Source organism: Mobula birostris, chromosome 30 (genome assembly GCF_030028105.1).
Source record: "Mobula birostris isolate sMobBir1 chromosome 30, sMobBir1.hap1, whole genome shotgun sequence".
NCBI classification, from domain to species: domain Eukaryota; kingdom Metazoa; phylum Chordata; class Chondrichthyes; order Myliobatiformes; family Myliobatidae; genus Mobula; species Mobula birostris.
Window position 1 is genome coordinate 40,268,707 of NC_092399.1, and position 18,422 is coordinate 40,287,128.

Below are 18,422 nucleotides of genomic sequence, written 5' to 3' on the forward strand. Positions count from 1 at the left end.
ATATCTAACTCCCTCTTAAATATAGCCAATGAACTGGCCTCAACTGTTTCCTGTGGCAGAGAATTCCACAGATTCACCACTCTCTGCGTGAAGAAGTTTTTCCTAATCTCAGTCCTAAAAGGCTTCCTCTCTATCCTCAAACTGTGGCCCCTTGTTCTGGACTTCCCCAACATCAGGAACAATCTTCCTGCATCTAGCCTGTCCAATCCCTTTAGGATCTTATACATTTCAATCAGATCCCCCCTCAATCTTCTAAATTCCAACGAGTACAAGCCCAGTTCATCCAGTCTTTCTTCATATGAAAGTCCTGCCATCCCAGGAATCAATCTGGTGAACCTTCTCTGTACTCCCTCTATGGCAAGGATGTCTTTCCTCAGATTAGGGGACCAAGACTGCACACAATACTCCAGGTGTGGTCTCACCAAGGCCTTGTACAACTGCAGTAGTACCTCCCTGCTCCTGTACTCGAATCCTCTCGCTATAAATGCCAGCATACCATTCGCCTTTTTCACCGCCTGCTGTACCTGCATGCCCACTTTCAATGACTGGTGTAAAATGACACCCAGGTCTTGTTGCACCTCCCCTTTTCCTAATCGGCCACCATTCAGATAATAATCTGTTTTCCTATTTTTGCCACCAAAGTGGATAACTTCACATTTATCCACATTAAATTGCATCTGCCATGAATTTGCCCACTCACCCAACCTATCCAAGTCACCCTGCATCCTCTTAGCATCCTCCTCACAGCTAACACTGCCACCCAGCTTCGTGTCATCCGCAAACTTGGAGATGCTGCATTTAATTCCCTCATCCAAGTCATTAATATATATTGTAAACAACTGAGATAAATGTCTGGCATTTTTGTTTTCTTTTCGAGGGTCACCATTTCACAACATTCATTGACCACAAACCTTCCGTGCGCACAATGGTCTGCACGGCGGCTATGCCACCTGGCCTACATATCAGGGTTCACAACTGATACACAACATATCAAGGGGTAAAATAATGCCCTGGCTGATAGCCTCTCATGGCCAGTTCTTGAGGCCAAACACAAAGGGGTTGACTATGCTGCTGTGGCAGCCAACCAAGCTACTGACCCAGAGGTCCAAGCTCACAGACTGGTAGGGAATGGGGAGCAAGTTGTTCAGCTTTGAAGAGAATGTATGTGGCTTTAGTAAGGTCTGTATTGGATTATGGAAATATAGTATATGGATCAGCAGCTAGATCTCTTATAAGGAAACTGGATGTGATTCAGGCTCAGGCCTTGAGAGTGTGCAGTGGGGCTTTTAAAACGTCACCAGTGTCAGCACTACAGGTAGAAATGGGAATAATGCCTTTGGAACTAAGAAGGATGCAACTGATGGCAAACCACTGGGCTAACTTGCAGGGGCACAATGATTCTCACCCTACTAAAGGAGTGTTGCAGGAATGCTGGGAAAATGGGAGGTTTCAGAGGAATACCTTTAGTCGGGTAGGGAATGATATCGCGAAAGAATGTGGAGTGTTTGATCTGAGGATAAGTCCTTCAGTAGTTTATCCGGTTGTAGCTCCATGGAAGCTTGTATGGCCTGACATAGACTGGCATTTGTTAGAGGTAAAAAGGAAAGAAAGATATAAAACAGATTTGGTAAATGCATTTAACTGTCATGTGATGGAAAAGTATAGTGATTATACTCACATTTATACGGATGGTGCGAAGGAACCTGAAACAGGATTTGGGGTGGAAATACCAGCAAAAGAAATTGGAATCAGCAGAAGAACATCTAATAAGTTAGGGGTGTTTACAGTGGAGATGCTGGCAGTGTTGGTTGCGTTGCAATGGGCGCAGAAAGCCAGACAAGCCAAAGCATTGATATGTTCAGATTCATCCTCAGTTCTAGCAAGTTTAAGGTCTTTTCACACAAACAGTCGGCAAGATGTACTTCATGAAGTCCTTCAGTTAGTTACAAGAATTGCAAATCAGGGAGGTCAGGTAAAATTTCTATGGGTTCCAGCACATGTAAGGGTGAAGGGGAATGAGAGGGTGGATGAGTTGGCAAAGAGGGCGTTAAAGAAAGAAAATGTGGAAATGCACATTAGTATCAGTAAAGCAGAGGTTAAGTGTGTAATCTGGGAAAAAGTCAACCGAATGTGGCAAGAAAGATGGGACAGGGAGGGGAAAGGGAGGCATTTATATCAAATACAAAAGAGTGTTGCAGTTACTAGGGTAGGTAATGGAAACAGAAGAGAGGAAATTGTGTGGACTAGGTTAAGGCTGGGGCATTGTGCATTAAACAAAACATTGAAAATGATAGGGAAACACCAGACAGGATTGTGTGAGGAATGTCAGGAAGAGGAGTCAGTAGAACATGTAGTTCTGAGTTGCAGGAAATATGGGATACAGAGAGAGATGATGAGAAATAAATTAAGGGAGTTGGGAATGCAGGAATTCACATTAAAAGGGTTGCTGGGCACATGGGTGAGAGAGCACAAGTCCGGGTATTTTTAGCGTTTTTAAGGGGTACAGGGTTTTTTTTTATAGAATATGACGAATAAACAAGAATAGGATACTAGGATGGTCAAAGATGGGAGGGTGAAGTGTAGGTTTGTGTGTGTGTGTGTGTGCGCGCGTGTACGCGATTGGGTGAAGGGATTTAGAATATATGTCTAGTGCACATTCTGGAGCAGAGGGTGGCGGTAATGCACCATTAAGCTGGATGCCAACCGCCGTAAAACAAGATACAGACAGACAGGCTCAGATTGCTTCACTATGCATGCTTGGATTTTCTGTTCCCCCGAACAGTCCTCCCTCCCTCATTGGCCTCTGGCTCAACTTCTCTGCCTATTGCTTCTGGCATACGACAAGGTCAGTGCCACTGTCAGCTCAAATGGTGGGACATCTCCTTCTAATGTGCTCTGTATCCTTGCAATGTCTCCACTCGATTAATGCCTCTGATAATCTTGTACATCTCTATCAAGTTGCCTCTCATCCTCCTTCACTCCAAAGATAATAACTCCAGCTTGCTTGACCTAGCTTCATAAGACACAGTCTCTCATCCTGGTAAATCTCCACAGCAAAATCTTGCATATCCTTCCTATAATGAGGTGACCAGATCTGAACACAATATTCCAAGTGTGCTGTAAACAGGGTTTATAGAGCTGCAACATTACCTCATGGCTCTTGAACTCAATCCCCCTAAAATGAAAGCCAACACACCATATGATATCTTAACCACCCCATCAACTTCTGTGAAATTAACCTCATTTCTGAAGTGGAATGCTGACACAGCCATGGAATGGCCACTGCTGCCCATCTGTGGGAGGGTCCGAGCTGAGTGACCATGGGAACCAGGAGCCACACCTAACCCTGTTAACAATAAAGTATGGAAGTAGAGAGCAGGAGTGTGTGGAATGGAGAGTAGGCTGAAGACATTAATGTACTCGTGTACTTTACATGTGAGAGATGCCTTTCACCAAAGGACAGCTGGAAGGGTTTAAAATAAGCTCCCTTCAGCAAGGTGGTCTAGCTCAGGACAGGGAGTTACTTTGTGTTTGACTTGAAAACAGCAGTGGAACCTACCTGTAGAATTGGCACAGCTCACTCCTGCTACAGCCAGACTCATCACCTGCCCCAAAAGCCCCCTCTACACAGCTACCAACCTTGGCTTTGGACAAGACCATCCTCTTCCCCACCTGCCACCAGCAAAGGTTGTCTCCTCTTCTTTCTCTGCCTTGCCCCAGCTCTGTCTCCAACTCACTGATAGATCACCAGTGTTTGCAATTACTCAGACTATGCCGACCCTGTCCTTGGGAGTGTGTACTGGGAAAATGTCATGTGACCTCTCCACTTATTCTGTCCGTGCCTTGGAATGTGATGAGATGGTGAAGAGGGATGTAACCTGCACTGTCCCTGTCCTGGCAATGTTGGGAGAATGATTAATAATTTCTTCCTAAATGCAAACTGTTGGAAGGTTCCTGGGAATGGCTGGGAATATAGAGATCAGCCATGATGTCATTGAACGATGGAGCTGGTTTCCAAAACTCATGACCTAACTCAGTCCCAGCTGGTGTGTTGTATGTAACTTAAATTATTCACTTCTATTGAATCTGTTTGGTTTATTTAAAGGTGAGTCTTTATTAAACTTTTCATGTTTTTACTTCTCATTAGGACCAATTGGCCTAAAAGGAGATAAAGGCGATAAAGGTGTGGGTCACATGGGAGATCCTGGTTCACCTGGGCCACAGGGTGAGTTATACTTCTGCTAGTCTGTCTGTCTAAACATGCCTTACCCCATCAATGCAGTCTGAGTGAGGGTGGATTCACATGCTCCTTCATAGCATCTGATCATGGCAATTAGCAGAGATGACGGAGTCATACTGAGGACTGCAGGCGTCTTCAGAACGACCGGTGTGTCTGTACCAACATCAGCCGGAGGGAAACGGGACCAGTATGTCCCAGTAGGCATTGTCATTGGAATAAGTAACCACACTTTAATGAATTGGGGCACAGCAGAATGCCATTCAGCCAGTTGAGTCTGCACCAGTTCAGTCAAGGACTGATCCACCTTGCCCCACCACCAGCACTCTATGCATAACACTGCAGAGTCTTTCCTTGCAGATATTTAGACCATAAGACATAGTAGTATTAGGCCATTCAGCCTATCAAGAATAGTCATAGTCATACTTTATTGATCCGGGGGGAAATTGGTTTTCGTTACAGTTGCACCATAAATAATAAATACTAATAGAACCATAAATAGTTAAATAGTAATATGTAAATTATGCCAGTAAATTATGAAATCAGTCCAGGACCAGCCTATTGGCTCAGGGTGTCTGACCCTCCGAGGGAGGAGTTGTAAAGTTTGATGGCCACAGGCAGGAATGATTTCCTATGACGCTCTGTGCTGCATCTCGGTGGAATGAGTCTCTGTCTGAATGTACTCCTGTGCCCAACCAGTACATTATGTAGTGGATGGGAGACATTGACCAAGATGGCATGCAACTTAGACAGCATCCTCTTTTCAGACACCACCGTGAGAGAGTCCAGTTCCATCCCACAACATCACTGTCCTTACGAATGAGTTCGTTGATTCTGTTGGTGTCTGCTACCCTCAGCCTGCTGCCCCAGCACACAACAGCAAACATGATAGCACTGGCCACCACAGACTCGTAGAACATCCTCAGCATCGTCCGGCAGATGTTAAAGGACCTCAGTCTCCTCAGGAAATAGAGATGACTCTGACCGATCTTGTAGACAGCCTCGGTGTTCTTTGACCAGTCCAATTTATTGTCAATTCGTATCCCCAGGTATTTGTAATCCTCCACCATGTCCACACCGACCCCCTGGATGGAAACAGGGGTCACAGGTACCTTAGCTCTCCTCAGGTCTACCACCAGCTCCTTAGTCTTTTTCACATTAAGCTGCAGATAATTCTGCTCACACCATGTGACAAAGTTTCCTACTGTAGCCCTGTACTCAGCCTCACCTCCCTTGCTGATGCATCCTACTATGGCAGAGTCATCTGAAAACTTCTGAAGATGACAAGACTCTGTGCAGTAGTTGAAGTCCGAGGTGTAAATGGTGAAGAGAAGGGGAGACAAGACAGTCCCCTGTGGAGCCCCAGTGCTGCTGATCACTCTGTCGGACACACAGTGTTGCAAGCACACGTACTGTGGTCTGCCAATCAGGTAATCAAGAATCCATGATACCAGGGAAGCATCCACCTGCATCGCTGTCAGCTTCTCCCCCAGCAGAGCAGGGCGGATGGTGTTGAACGCACTGGAGAAGTCAAAAAACATGACCCTCACAGTGCTCGCTGGCTTGTCCAGGTGGGCGTAGACACGGTTCAGCAGGTAGACGATGGCATCCTCAACTCCTAGTCGGGGCTGGTAGGCGAACTGGAGGGGATCTAAGTGTGGCCTGACCATAGGCCGGAGCAGCTCCAGAACAAGTCTCTCCAGGGTCTTCATGATGTGGGAGGTTAATGCCACCAGTCTATAGTCATTAAGGTCACTGGGGCGCAGCGTCTTCGGCACAGGGACGAGGCAGGACGTCTTCCACAGTACAGGAACCCTCCGGAGCCTCAGGCTCAGATTGAATACATGGTAAAGTACTCCACGTAGCTGAGGGGCACAGGCTTTGAGCACCCTGGTACTGACACCATCCGGTCCTGCAGCCTTGCTTGGGTTGAGACGTTTCAGTTGTCTTCTTACCTGTTCAGCTGTGAAGCCCACTGTGGTGGTTTCGTGTGGGAAAGGGGTATAGTCATGAGAGCAGGGTGGGGGGCTGTGAGGAGGGGTAGGAGGGGAGAGTGGAATATGTGTTGTTTGGGGGCCGACAACAGATGGCTCATGTGGGGGATGGGCAGGGGCCACAATGTCAAATCTGTTAAAGAACAGGTTAAGTTCATTGGTCCTGTCCACACTGCCTTCAGCCCCTCTGTTGCTAGTTTGCTGGAACCCAGTGATGGTCCTCATCCCCCTCCATACCTCTCTCATGTTGTTCTGCTGGAGTTTCCACTCAAGCTTCCTTCTGTACCTGTCTTTAGCCTCCCTGATCCTGACTTTCAGGTCCCTCTGTATTGCCCTCAGCCCCTCCCTATTTCCATCTCTAAACACCCTCTTTTTAGCGTTCAGGATGTCCTTAATGTTCTTTGTCACCTATGACTTGTTATTTGAATAACAAAGGACAGTTCTTGTCAGAACATTGCAGTCCACACATAGGTTGATGTAATCAGTGATGCACTCTGTGAGCCCATCAATATCCTCTCCATGTGGCTCACAGAGTGCCTGCCAGTCTGTCACCTCAAAACAACCCTGGAGCGCCTCATGAGCCTCCTCTGACCATTTTCTCACTGTCCTCGAGGTTGCAGGTTTACTCTTCACCAGAGGCACGTAACAGGGTTTCAGATGCACCAGGTTGTGATCTGACCTTCCCAGTGGGGGGAATTCTCTTCCGGCATTCCATCATAGCTGATCCTGGATCCCACTCAACCCCATACACCTGCCTTCTCACCATATAGAAACACTGAAAACCTACAGCACAATACAGTCCATTTGGCCCACAAAGCTGTGCCGAACATGTACTTACTTAGAAATTACCTACGGTTAACCATAGTCCTCTATTTTTCTATGCTCCATGTACCTATCCAGGAGTCTCTTAAAAAACCCTATCGTATCCACCTCACCATCGTCACCAGCAGCCCACTTCACGCACTCACCACTCTCTGCGTAAAAACCTTACCCCTGACATCTCCTCTGTACCTACCTCCAAGCACCTTAAAACTGTGCCCTTTCATGTTAGCAATTTCAGCCCAGGGAAAAAGCCCCTGACTATCCACATGATCAATGCCTCTCATCATCTTATACACCTCTATCAGGTCACCTCTCATCCTCTGTCACTCCAAGGAGAAAAGGCCGAGTTCATTCAACCTATTCTCATAAGGCATGCTCCCCAATCCAGGCAACATGCTTGTAAATCTCCTCTGCACCCTTTCTATAGTTTCCACATACTTCTTGTAGTGAGGTGACCAGAAATGAGCACAGTACTCCAAATGGGGCCTGACCAGGGTCCTATATAGCTGTAACATTACCTCTCAGCTCAATCCCATGGTAGATGAAAGCTAATGCATTGTATGCCTTCTTAACCACAGAGTCAACCTGCGCAGCAGCTTTGAGTGTCCTATGGACTCAGACCCCAAGATCCCTCTGATCCTCCACACTGCCAAGAGTCTTGACATTAATACTATATTCTGCATTATATTTGACCTACCAAAATGAACCACCTCACACTCACTGGGTTGAACTCCATCTGCCACTTTGCAGCTCAGTTTTGCATCCTGGTGAAATCATCGCACAAAGTCAGCATGGATTTGTGAAAGGAACTCATGTCTGACAAATCTCATAGAATTTTTTGAGGATGTAACTAGTAGAGTGGATAGGGGAGAACTAGTGGATGTGGTATATTTGGATTTTCAAAAGGCTTTTGACAAGGTGCCACACAGCAGATTAGTGTGCAAACTTAAAGCACACGGTATTGGGGGTAAGGTATTGATGTGGATAGAGAACTAGTTGGCAGACAGGAAGCAAAGAGTGGGAATAAACAGGACCTTTTCAGAATGACAGGCAGTGACTAGTGGGGTACCGCAAGGCTCAGTGCTGGGACCCCAGTTGTTTACAATATATATTAATGACTTGGATGAGGGAATTAAATGCAGCATCTCCAAGTTTGCGGATGACACAAAGCTGTGCGGCAGTGTTAGCTGTGAGGAGGATGCTAAGAGGATGCAGGGTGACTTGGATAGGTTGGGTGAGTGGGCAAATTCATGGCAGATGCAATTTAATGTGGATAAATGTGAAGTTATCCACTTTGGTGGCAAAAATAGGAAAACAGATTATCATCTGGCCGATTAGGAAAAGGGGAGGTGCAACAAGACCTGGGTGTCATTTTACACCAGTCATTGAAAGTGGGCATGCAGGTACAGCAGGCGGTGAAAAAGGCGAATGGTATGCTGGCATTTATAGCAAGAGGATTCGAGTACAGGAGCAGGGAGGTACTACTGCAGTTGTACAAGGCCTTGGTGAGACCACACCTGAAGTATTGTGTGCAGTTTTGGTCCCCTAATCTGAGGAAAGACATCCTTGCCATAGAGGGAGTACAAAGAAGGTTCACCAGATTGATTCCTGGGATGGCAGGACTTTCATATGAAGAAAGACTGGATGAACTGGGCTTGTACTCGTTGGAATTTAGAAGATTGAGGGGGGGATCTGATTGAAACGTATAAAATCCTAAAGGGATTGGACAGGCTAGATGCAGGAAGATTGTTCCCGATGTTGGGGAAGTCCAGATTGAGGGGTCACAGTTTGAGGATAAAGGGGAAGCCTTTTAGAACCGAGATTAGGAAAAACTTCTTCACACAGAGAGTGGTGAATCTGCGGAATTCTCTGCCACAGGAAACAGTTGAGGCCAGTTCATTGGCTATATTTAAGAGGGAGTTAGATATGGCCCTTGTGGCTAAAGGGATCAGGGGGTATGGAGGGAAGGCTGGTACAGAGTTCCGAGTTGGATGATCAGCCATGATCATACTGAATGGCGATGCAGGCTTAAAGGGCCGAATGGCCTACTCCTGCACCTATTTTCTATGTTTCTATGTCCCGCTGTAATCTCTGACAACCCTCCACACTATTCACAGCGCCCCCAATCTTTGTGCCATCAGCAAATTTACTCATCCAGGTCATTTATAAAAATCATGAAGAGAAGGGGTCCCAGAACAGATCCCTGAGGCACACCACTGGTTACCGATCTCCATGCAGAATTTGACCCATCTTTGCCTTCTGTGAGCAAGCCAATCCTGGATCCACAAAACAATGTCCCCTTTGATCCCGTGCCTCCTTATTTTCTTAATAAGCCTTACATGAGGTACCTTATCAAATGCCTTGCTGAAATCCATATACACTGCATCTACTGCTCTACCTTCATCCTTTGATGCCCTGAGTACAGGCCCAATGCTGCAAAACGCTCCTTATATGTTAACCCCTTCATTCTCAGAATCATCCTCATGAACCTCCTGTGGACTGTCTCCAATGACAACACATCCTTTCGGAGATATGGGGCCCAAAATTGTTGACAATACGCCAAGTGCAGCCTGACTAGTATCTTATAAAGGCTTAGCATTATTTCCTTGCTTCTATAGTCTACCTGCTCCCCCTTGAAATTAATGCCAACATTGCATTTGCCTTCTTTACCACAGACTCAACCTGCAATTGAACTTTCTCCCCATTTAGATGATAGCCCGCACTATTGTTTCTTTTACTTAGCCTGCTCCCTGTTGGATGCTTCTTGAAATCTGCCTCCACGATTCCCCTGGCAGTGCATTTCTACTCCCTGGAGCAGGCCTTCACGAATAATACCAGATTGTTTGACCCTGAGACCCTGTATCTCCCACCCCTAGCACCTCATATCTCAGGAGCAGTCAGCCTCTGCTGGGTGGGCTTCCCCACACAATGTGAAAATGTGCCTACAAGTGGGGCATTAGCCCTCTCTATTACTGTCTGCCTCCAGCCTTCTGCTCTCAGATATCATAGTAGTCATAGTCATACTTTATTGATCCGGGGGGAAAATGGTTTTTGTTACAGTTGCACCATAAATAATAAATAGTAATAAAACCATAAATAGTTAAATAGTAATATGTAAATACATAAATTGTGCCAGGAAATAAGTCCAGGACCAGCCTATTGGCTCAGGGTGTCTGACCCTCCAAGGAAGGAGTTATAAAGTTTGATGGCCACAGGCGGGAATGACTTCCTATGGCGCTCTGTGCTGCATCTCGGTGGAATGAGTCTCTGGCTGAATGTACTCCTGTGCCCACCCAGTACATTATGTAGTCGATGGGAGACATTGTCCAAGATGGCTTTCAACTTGGACAGCATCCTCTTTTCAGACACCACCGTCAGAGAGTCCAGTTCCATCCCCACAACATCACTGTCCTTACGAATGAGTTTGTTGATTCTATTGGTGTCTGCTACCCTCAGCCTGCTGCCCCAGCACACAACAGCAAACATGATAGCACTGGCCACCACAGACTCGTAGAACATCCTCAGCATCATCCGGCAGATGTTAAAGGACCTCAGTCTCCTCAGAAAATAGAGATGGCTCTGACCCTTCTTGTAGACAGCCTCAGTGTTCTTTGACCAGTCCAGTTTATTGTCAATTCGTATCTCCAGGTATTTGTAATCCTCCACCATGTCCACACTGAGCCCCTGGATGGAAACAGGGGTCACCGGTACCTTAGCTCTCCTCAGGTCTACCACCAGCTCCTTAGTCTTTTTCACATTAAGCTGCAGATATTTCTGCTCACACCATGTGACAAAGTTTCCTACCGTAGCCCTGTACTCAGCCTCATCTCCCTTGCTGATGCATCCAACTATGGCAGAGTCATCAGAAAACTTCTGAAGATGACAAGACTCTGTGCAGTAGTTGAAGATGGATTACTGTTCCTCTAGTTTGTGGTGCCAGTTTGAATTAAGCAATGAGAGTGTCCAATCTTTTGTCTTTCCCTCGCAGGTCCACCTGGACTTCCAGGATATGGTAAAATCGGCCCACCAGGTCCCACCGGCCAACAAGGAATCCCAGGTGTCCCAGGGCCACCAGGTCTTCAAGGACCGACTGGAAAAGATGGCCGTTGTTTGCCATCGCAATGTACCATGCAGATGTCAGAGCCTTACAACGCCAAGAATTCAAAAGGACCATCTTCCTGGATTAATTAATAAAGACATACATTTTTATCACTTGTCTTGAAGCAGTGGGTGGCGGGGGGGAGGATCGGTGGCAGTTTGGTCATTTTCTATTGATTATTTCCTCTGGACAAATAACATGAGCAGCCTTTTAAAGTGAACTTGTGCATAGGATTATCCACAGAGTTATTTAAATGGTTTTGGTAAGATATCTGAGTTTCAGCATAAGGCAAAACTTTACTTTCTGCAGTTCTTGTTGCACTGTTGAAAGTGTTCTCTGGGCCCCTCTTGATGAAGAGATGGCACCAGCTCATCTCTGACAGCTGAGCACCAATTTGACCAAAGTGCTGCCAGTTTCAGGCAGGATGCATTTGTCACATGACTTCCAAAGTCCCACCCCTTGCTCCTATCACTGGGTACTCAACCCCTCAACTCCTATGACAGCCCATCTCTCCTTAACCAATCAGGAATCACACAGACTCTTTTGTATGTGATTGGATAATTCCAGACAATTCTTACCCCATCTTGTTTATAAACAAATATGTTCAAAGTTCTTTGAAGAAGTGACCAACAGCATTCATAAGGACAGGGCAGCAGGTGTTGTCAACATTCAAGTTCAAAGTTCAATGTAAATATATTATCAACATATGTTAATGTTACTATATACTACCTTAAAATTTATTTTCTTACAAGCATTAATAGAGAAAAAGAAATGCAATTGAATTTTACAAATATCTCTACATAAAAAAGCAAAGACATACAAACACCAATGGCAAAAGAGGACAAACTGCAAATACTGAGAACTGATCATTCGGATACAAGGAAGGACTGGATAGGCTAGGACTGTCTGCCCTGGAGCAGAGGAGGCTGAGGGAGACCTGTCAGAATCAGAATCAGTTTTATTATCTCCAGCATGTGACGTGAAATTTGTTAACTTAGCAGCAGCAGTTCAATGCAACACATAATATAGAAAAGAAGAAAAAATAAAATAATGATAATAAGTAAATCAATTACAGTATACATATATTGAATAGATTTTAAGAAGTGCAAAAACAGAAATACTGTATATTAAAAATATCAGGTAGTGTCTGAGGGTTCAATGTCCAGTTAGGAATTGGATGGCAGAGGGAAAGCAGCTGTTCCTGAATTGCTGAGTGTGTGCCTTCAGGCTTCCGTTCCTCCTACCTGATGGTAACGGTGAGAAAAGGGTGCTGGAGGTCCTTAATAATGGATGCTGCCTTTCTGAGACACCGCTCCCTGAAGATGTCCTGAGTACTTTGTAGGCTAGTACCCAAGATGGAGCTGACTAGATGTACAACCCTCTGCAGCTTCTTTCAGTCCTGTGCAGTTGCCTCCCCATACCAGACAGTGATGCAGTCTGTCAGGATGCTCTCCACAGTACATCTATAGAAGTTTTTGAGTATATTTGCTGACATGCCAAATCTCTTCAAACTTCTAATGAAGTATAGACACTGTCTTGCCTTCTTTATAACTACATCTATTTGTTGGGATCAGGTTAGATTCTCAGAGATCTTGACACCCAGGAACTTGAAACTGCTCACTCTCTCCACTTCTGATTTCTCTATAAGGAATGCTATGTGTTCCTTCGTCTTACCCTTCCTGAAGTCCAAAATCAGCTCTTTCATCTTACTGACATTGAGTGCCAGATTGTTGCTGTGGCACCACTCCACTAGTTGGCATATCTCACTCCTGTACGCCCTCTTGTCCAGTGGTCCCCAACCACCGGGCCGCGGACTGGTACTGGAAACGATATGCGTCAACTGCACCTTTCCTCATTCTCTGTCACGCCCACTGTTGAACTTGAACACACGCGAGGTCATCAGTTGGTCATTAACCTACAACTATTTGATGAGTAAAAAACAAACGTCGCTTAAGAGTCTCTTTGGAAGAGATGGTAGGGGACACAAAAGGCCTAATAATGATGATAACGCAGAGACAGCTTCCTTCAACAAAAAATATGACGAGTCGTACATAAAATATGGCTTTATTGCGACCGGTGACTCGCACGCTCCAAGCCCCCTGTGTTGTGATATGTGGAGGCAAGCTGTCTAATGAGGTAATGAAGCCCTCAAAACTGCTTCGGCACCTTGAGTCCAAGCACCCTGCATTTAAAGACAAACCCGTTGAGTTTTCTGAGCGGAAAAAGCGTGAGCAAGTGGGACAGAAGCAAGTGCTGAGAGCCACCACCTCCACAAATGCTGCTGCTCTGAGAGCATTGTACTTTAGTGGCTAGCCATATTGCTAAGGCTAAGAAGCCTTTCACTGTTAGTGAAGAACTGATTCTGCCTGCTGCCAAGGACATGTGCTGGGAACTGTTGGGAGAAGCTGCAGCTAAAAAGATGGTACAGGTTCCATTTCAGCTACCACAGTTTCAAGGAGAATCGATGACATAGTGGAGGACATTGAAGCACAGATGTTGGAACAGCTTAACGAGTCTGGTTTCACTACCTGAGTCAAAGAGGTTGCTCCTGAATGCCAGTCTACACACTGTGTCACACACAGGGAAATGCTAGCTAGCTGAAAAATGGCACCTGATCTTAACAGTGTATTCCATTGTTGAAGTTAGAAATCACATCAAAGCAAAAGCCCTTAACTCACGTTTGTTTGAGCAGTTTTGCTAGGAAATGGATGCAGAGCACTAACGCCTTCTTTTACACACTGAAGTCAGGTGGCTATCAAGAGGGAGAGCCGTGGCCAGGGTTTTTGAGTCAGGAGAGCAGCTACAGAGATTTCTTTCAGGAAAAAGTCACCACTGGCAGCACAGCTCAGTGAAGAGGAGTGGATAGCAAAACTCGCTTATCTGTGTGACATCTTCAACCTGCTCAGTGAACTCAATTTGTCACTTCAGGGGAGAATAACAGCTCTCTTCAAGTTGGCAGATAAAGTGTCTGCTTTCATAGCCAAACTGGAACTGTGGGGATGGTGAGTGGACAGGGGCATATTTGACATGTTCCCAACATTAGCTGGGAATCTGGGAGAGAATGAGGCTCACAGCTGGTGCATGAACACCTATCTTCGCTGTTAACAGAATTTGAGCGTTACTTCCCAACTGCAAATGACCCAAGACATGCAAAGGAATGGGTCCGTGACCCACTTGTGAATGTCCCTGCTGAATCATCCATGGCAGTGTGGGAAGAAGATCAATTCCTCGAGCTTGCAAATGACGGTGGGCTGAAAAGTATGTTTGACATAACATCTCTGCCGGCATTCTGGATCAAAGTCAAGGCTGAATATCCTGATATAGCCGAGAAAGCACTGAAAACGTTGCTTCCATTTCCAACACCATATCTCTGGGAAGCAGAGTTTTCTGCAATGACAGCAACGAAAACTAAATTGCAGAATAAGTCATTTCTTTCAGGAAAAAGTCACTTATGACTTATAATTGACTTATCACTATATTCATGTTCAATATTAAATTTGTTAGACAAACCTTTTAGAAACAAAATTGTGTGTGTTAGCCATTGATTTATAGTTGACTTATCACCTATATTCTGGTGGTGATTAACCTCCCCCCCGCCCCCTCCATCATCCAGTCTACAAGAATATTGTCAATACTAAACCGGTCTGCGGTACAAAAAAGGTTGGGGACACCTGCTCTTGTCAACACCTGAGATTCTACCAACAATGGTTGTATCGTCAGCAAATTATATGAGCTATGCCTAGTCACACAATCATGAGTATAAAGAGAGTAGAGCAGTGGGCTGAGCACACACCCCTGAGGTGCACCAGTATTGATCGTCAGTGAAGAGGATACGTTATCACCAATTCGTGATGTGGTCGAGGATCCAATTGCAGAAGGAGGTACAGAGGCCCAAGTTCTACAACTCCTCAATCAGGATTATGGGAATGATGGAATTAAATGTTGATGAACAGTATCCTGACGTAGGTGGTTGAAAGCCGTGTTGAGATTGCGTCTGCCATTGGCCCATTGTGGTGATAGGCAAATCGCAATGGGTCCATGTCCTTGCTGAGGCAGGAGTTCAGTCTAGTCATGACCAACCTCCCAAAGCATTCATCACTGTCGATGTGAGTGCTACTGAGTAATAGTCATTAAGGCAGCTCACATTATTTTTAGGTACTGGTATAATTGTTGCCTTTTTGAACCATGAGGTGAATGGTCACAGTCTTTCTCCAGGGAACAGGTCTAAAACCAGAGAGCACAGGTTTAAACTGAGAAGGGAAATAGGGCCATGTTTTTCACACAGAAGGTTCTGGCATGAACTGCTAGAGTAAGTGGGAGAGGCGAGTACAATTACAATATTTAGGCAGGTTTAGGAAATGATTAGTTGGAAATTTTATTTGGAGGTACAGCACGGTAACAGACCCTTCTGGCCAACAGTTCCACACCATTCAGTTACATCTATCTGACCTGTTAACCCAAACAGTATTGGAACATTGGAAGAATCAAGCACCCAGATGAAACCCATGCAGTCATGGGAGAGAACATTAAAAACTCCTTCTAGATAGCAATGGGAATTGAACCCAGGTCCAGACGGCAATTGAATTGAATCCAATTTCTGGATTGCTGTTGTGCCACGTGCCAATGAGGTTAGAAACTGGATGATTTGGCATGGCTGAAAAGCCGGTGCAGGGGATCGGGCTTCAGGTTCTTGGATCATTGGGACCTCTTCTGGGGGAGATATGACCTGTATAAAAGGGACGGGTTTCACCTGAAGACAAATATTCACGTGGGCAGGTTTGTTAGAGCTGTTGGGGAGAGTTTAAACTAAATTGGTGGTGGGAAGGTGGATGGGAACCAGAGTGAAGGGACTTAGGATAGCTCAGATGTTATAAAAGCAAAAATAGCGTGCAGTCAGACTGTAAGGAAGGGCAGGTAGTTTGCAGGACAAAATTGCAGCCAGCAGGGTGAGTTTCAGTGCATTAGGGATGCAAAATCAAAAGATTAGCAAATACAGCAGTCAAAGTGTTACACCTCAATGCACAGAGTATAAAAAATAAGGTGGATGACCTTGTGCCATTACAGATAATCAGCCATCATTGAATCATGGCTGAAGGATGGTTGTAGTTGGGAGCTGAATGTCCAAGGTTACACATTCTATTGGACGGATAGGAAGGTAGACAGAAGGGGTGGGGTGGTTCTGCTGGTAAAGAATGGCATCAAATCAGAGTGGAAAGATGTGACATAGAATCAGAAGATGTTGAATCCTTGTTTGTTGAGTTGCAAGGATAAAAAGACCCTGATGGTTAAATGCAGGCCTCTCAAAAGTAGCTGGGATGTGGACCACAGATTACAGCAGGAAATAGAAAAGGTGAGTCAAATGGGCAATGTTATGGTAGCCATGGGAGATTTTAACGTGCAGATTGTTTGGGAAAATCAGGTTGGTAATAGATCTCAAGAGAGTGAGTTTGTTGAATGCCTACATGGCTTTTTAGAGCAATTTGTCATTGAGCCTACTAGGGGACCAGCTGGACTGGATTGGGTGTTATGTAATGAACCAAAGGCGATTAGGAAGCTAAAGGTAAAAGAGCTCTTAGGAGCCAGTGATCATAAAATGATTGAATTCAACTTGAAATTTGATAGGGAGAAGGTCTGATGTAGCAGTATTTCAGTGGAGTAAAGGAAATTACAGTGGTATGAGAGAGGAGTTGACCAAAGTAAATTGGAAGGAGCTGCTGACAGGGATGACAGCAGAGCAGCAATGGCGTGTGTTTCTGGGGAAAATGAGGAAGGTGCAGGACAGATGTATTCCAAAAACGAAGAAGTACTCAAAATAGTACAACCATGGCTGACAAGGGAAGTGAAAGCTAATGTAAAAACAAAAGAGAGGGCATGCAACAAAGCAAAAATTACCAGGAACAGAGGATTGGGAAGCTTTTAAAAGAATCATTAGAAGGGAAAAGATGAAATATGAAAGCAAACAAGCAAACAATATCAAAATGGATAGTAAAAGCTTTTTCAAGTATGTAAAAAGAGAGAGGTGAGAGTGGATATAGAACTGCTAGAAAATGAGGCTGGAGAAATAATATTAGGAAATAGAGAGATGGCAGATGAACTAAATGAGTATTTTGCACCAGTCATCACTGTGGAAGACACTAGCAGTGTGCCAGATATGTGTGAAAGTAGAGAACTGAGTTCAGTTACTGTTACAAGGAAGAAGGTGCTCCAAAAACTGAAAGACCTAAGGGTACCTAAGCCATCCAGACCGGATGAACTGAACCCTGGGATTCTGAAAGGAGATTGTGGAGGCATTGTTAATGACAAGACCATAAGATATAGGAGCAGAAGTAGGCCATTCGGCCCATCGAGTCTGCTCCACCATTCAATCATGGGCTGATCCAATTCTTCCAGTCATCCCACTCACCTGCCTCCACCCCATACTCTTTGATGCCCTGGCTAATCAAGAACCTATCTATCTCTGCATTAATTACACCCAATGACTTGGCCTCCACAGCTGCTCGTGGCAACAAACTCTACAGATTTACCACCTTTTGACTAAAGTAATTTATCCTCATCTCAGTTCTAAATGGACATCCTTTAAACCTAAAATTGGACCCTTTGTCCTAGACTGCCCTATCATGGGAAATGACGTTGCCATATCTATTTTTTTTCAGACCACTTAACGTTAGAGATGTTTCTATGAGATCTCCCCTCATTCTCCTGAACGCCAGGGAATACAGCCCAAGAGCTGCCAGACATTCCGCATATGGTAACTATTTCATTCCTGGAATCATTCTCATGAATCTTCTCTGAACCCTCTCCGATGTCAATATATCCTTTCTAAAATAAGAAGCCCAAAACTGTATACAATACTCCATGTGATCTCACGAGTGCCTTATAGAGACTCGACATCACATTCCTGCTCTTACATTCTATACCTCCAGAAATGAATGCCAACATTGCATTTGTCTTCTTCACCACCAACTCAACCCGGAGGTTAACGTTGAGGGTATCCTGCACAAGGATTCCCAAGTCCTTTTACATCTCTGCATTTTGATACTCTCCACATCTAAATAATAGTCTACCTCTTTATTTCTTCCACCAAAGTGCATGACCATTGTTACGTACCCCGTAACTGGGTTGCCAAACCAGCAGAAATGGATCACTCAGTTGGAGTCTGGATTACTAGAACTAAGAAAGTTTTATTAAAGAAACAAGCAACACAGTAATCGAAAGGATAATAAATGCAACAGTTCAGCAATCATAAACACACATGTGCACAGAATTTAAA

General features: G+C 45.0%; 1 protein-coding gene across 1 annotated transcript in view; it reads left to right on the forward strand.

Annotated features, from left to right (window-relative positions):
* LOC140190570 (uncharacterized) overlaps positions 1-14,596 on the forward strand; it is a 45,583-nt gene extending 30,987 nt beyond the window's left edge. The window contains exons 9-10 of the mRNA XM_072247247.1: positions 4,148-4,225; positions 11,042-14,596. Coding sequence (XP_072103348.1) covers positions 4,148-4,225; positions 11,042-11,244 — 281 coding nt within the window. The 3' untranslated portion in view covers positions 11,245-14,596. The remainder of the gene's footprint in view (positions 1-4,147; positions 4,226-11,041) is intronic.
* The last annotated feature ends 3,826 nt before the right edge of the window (positions 14,597-18,422 follow it).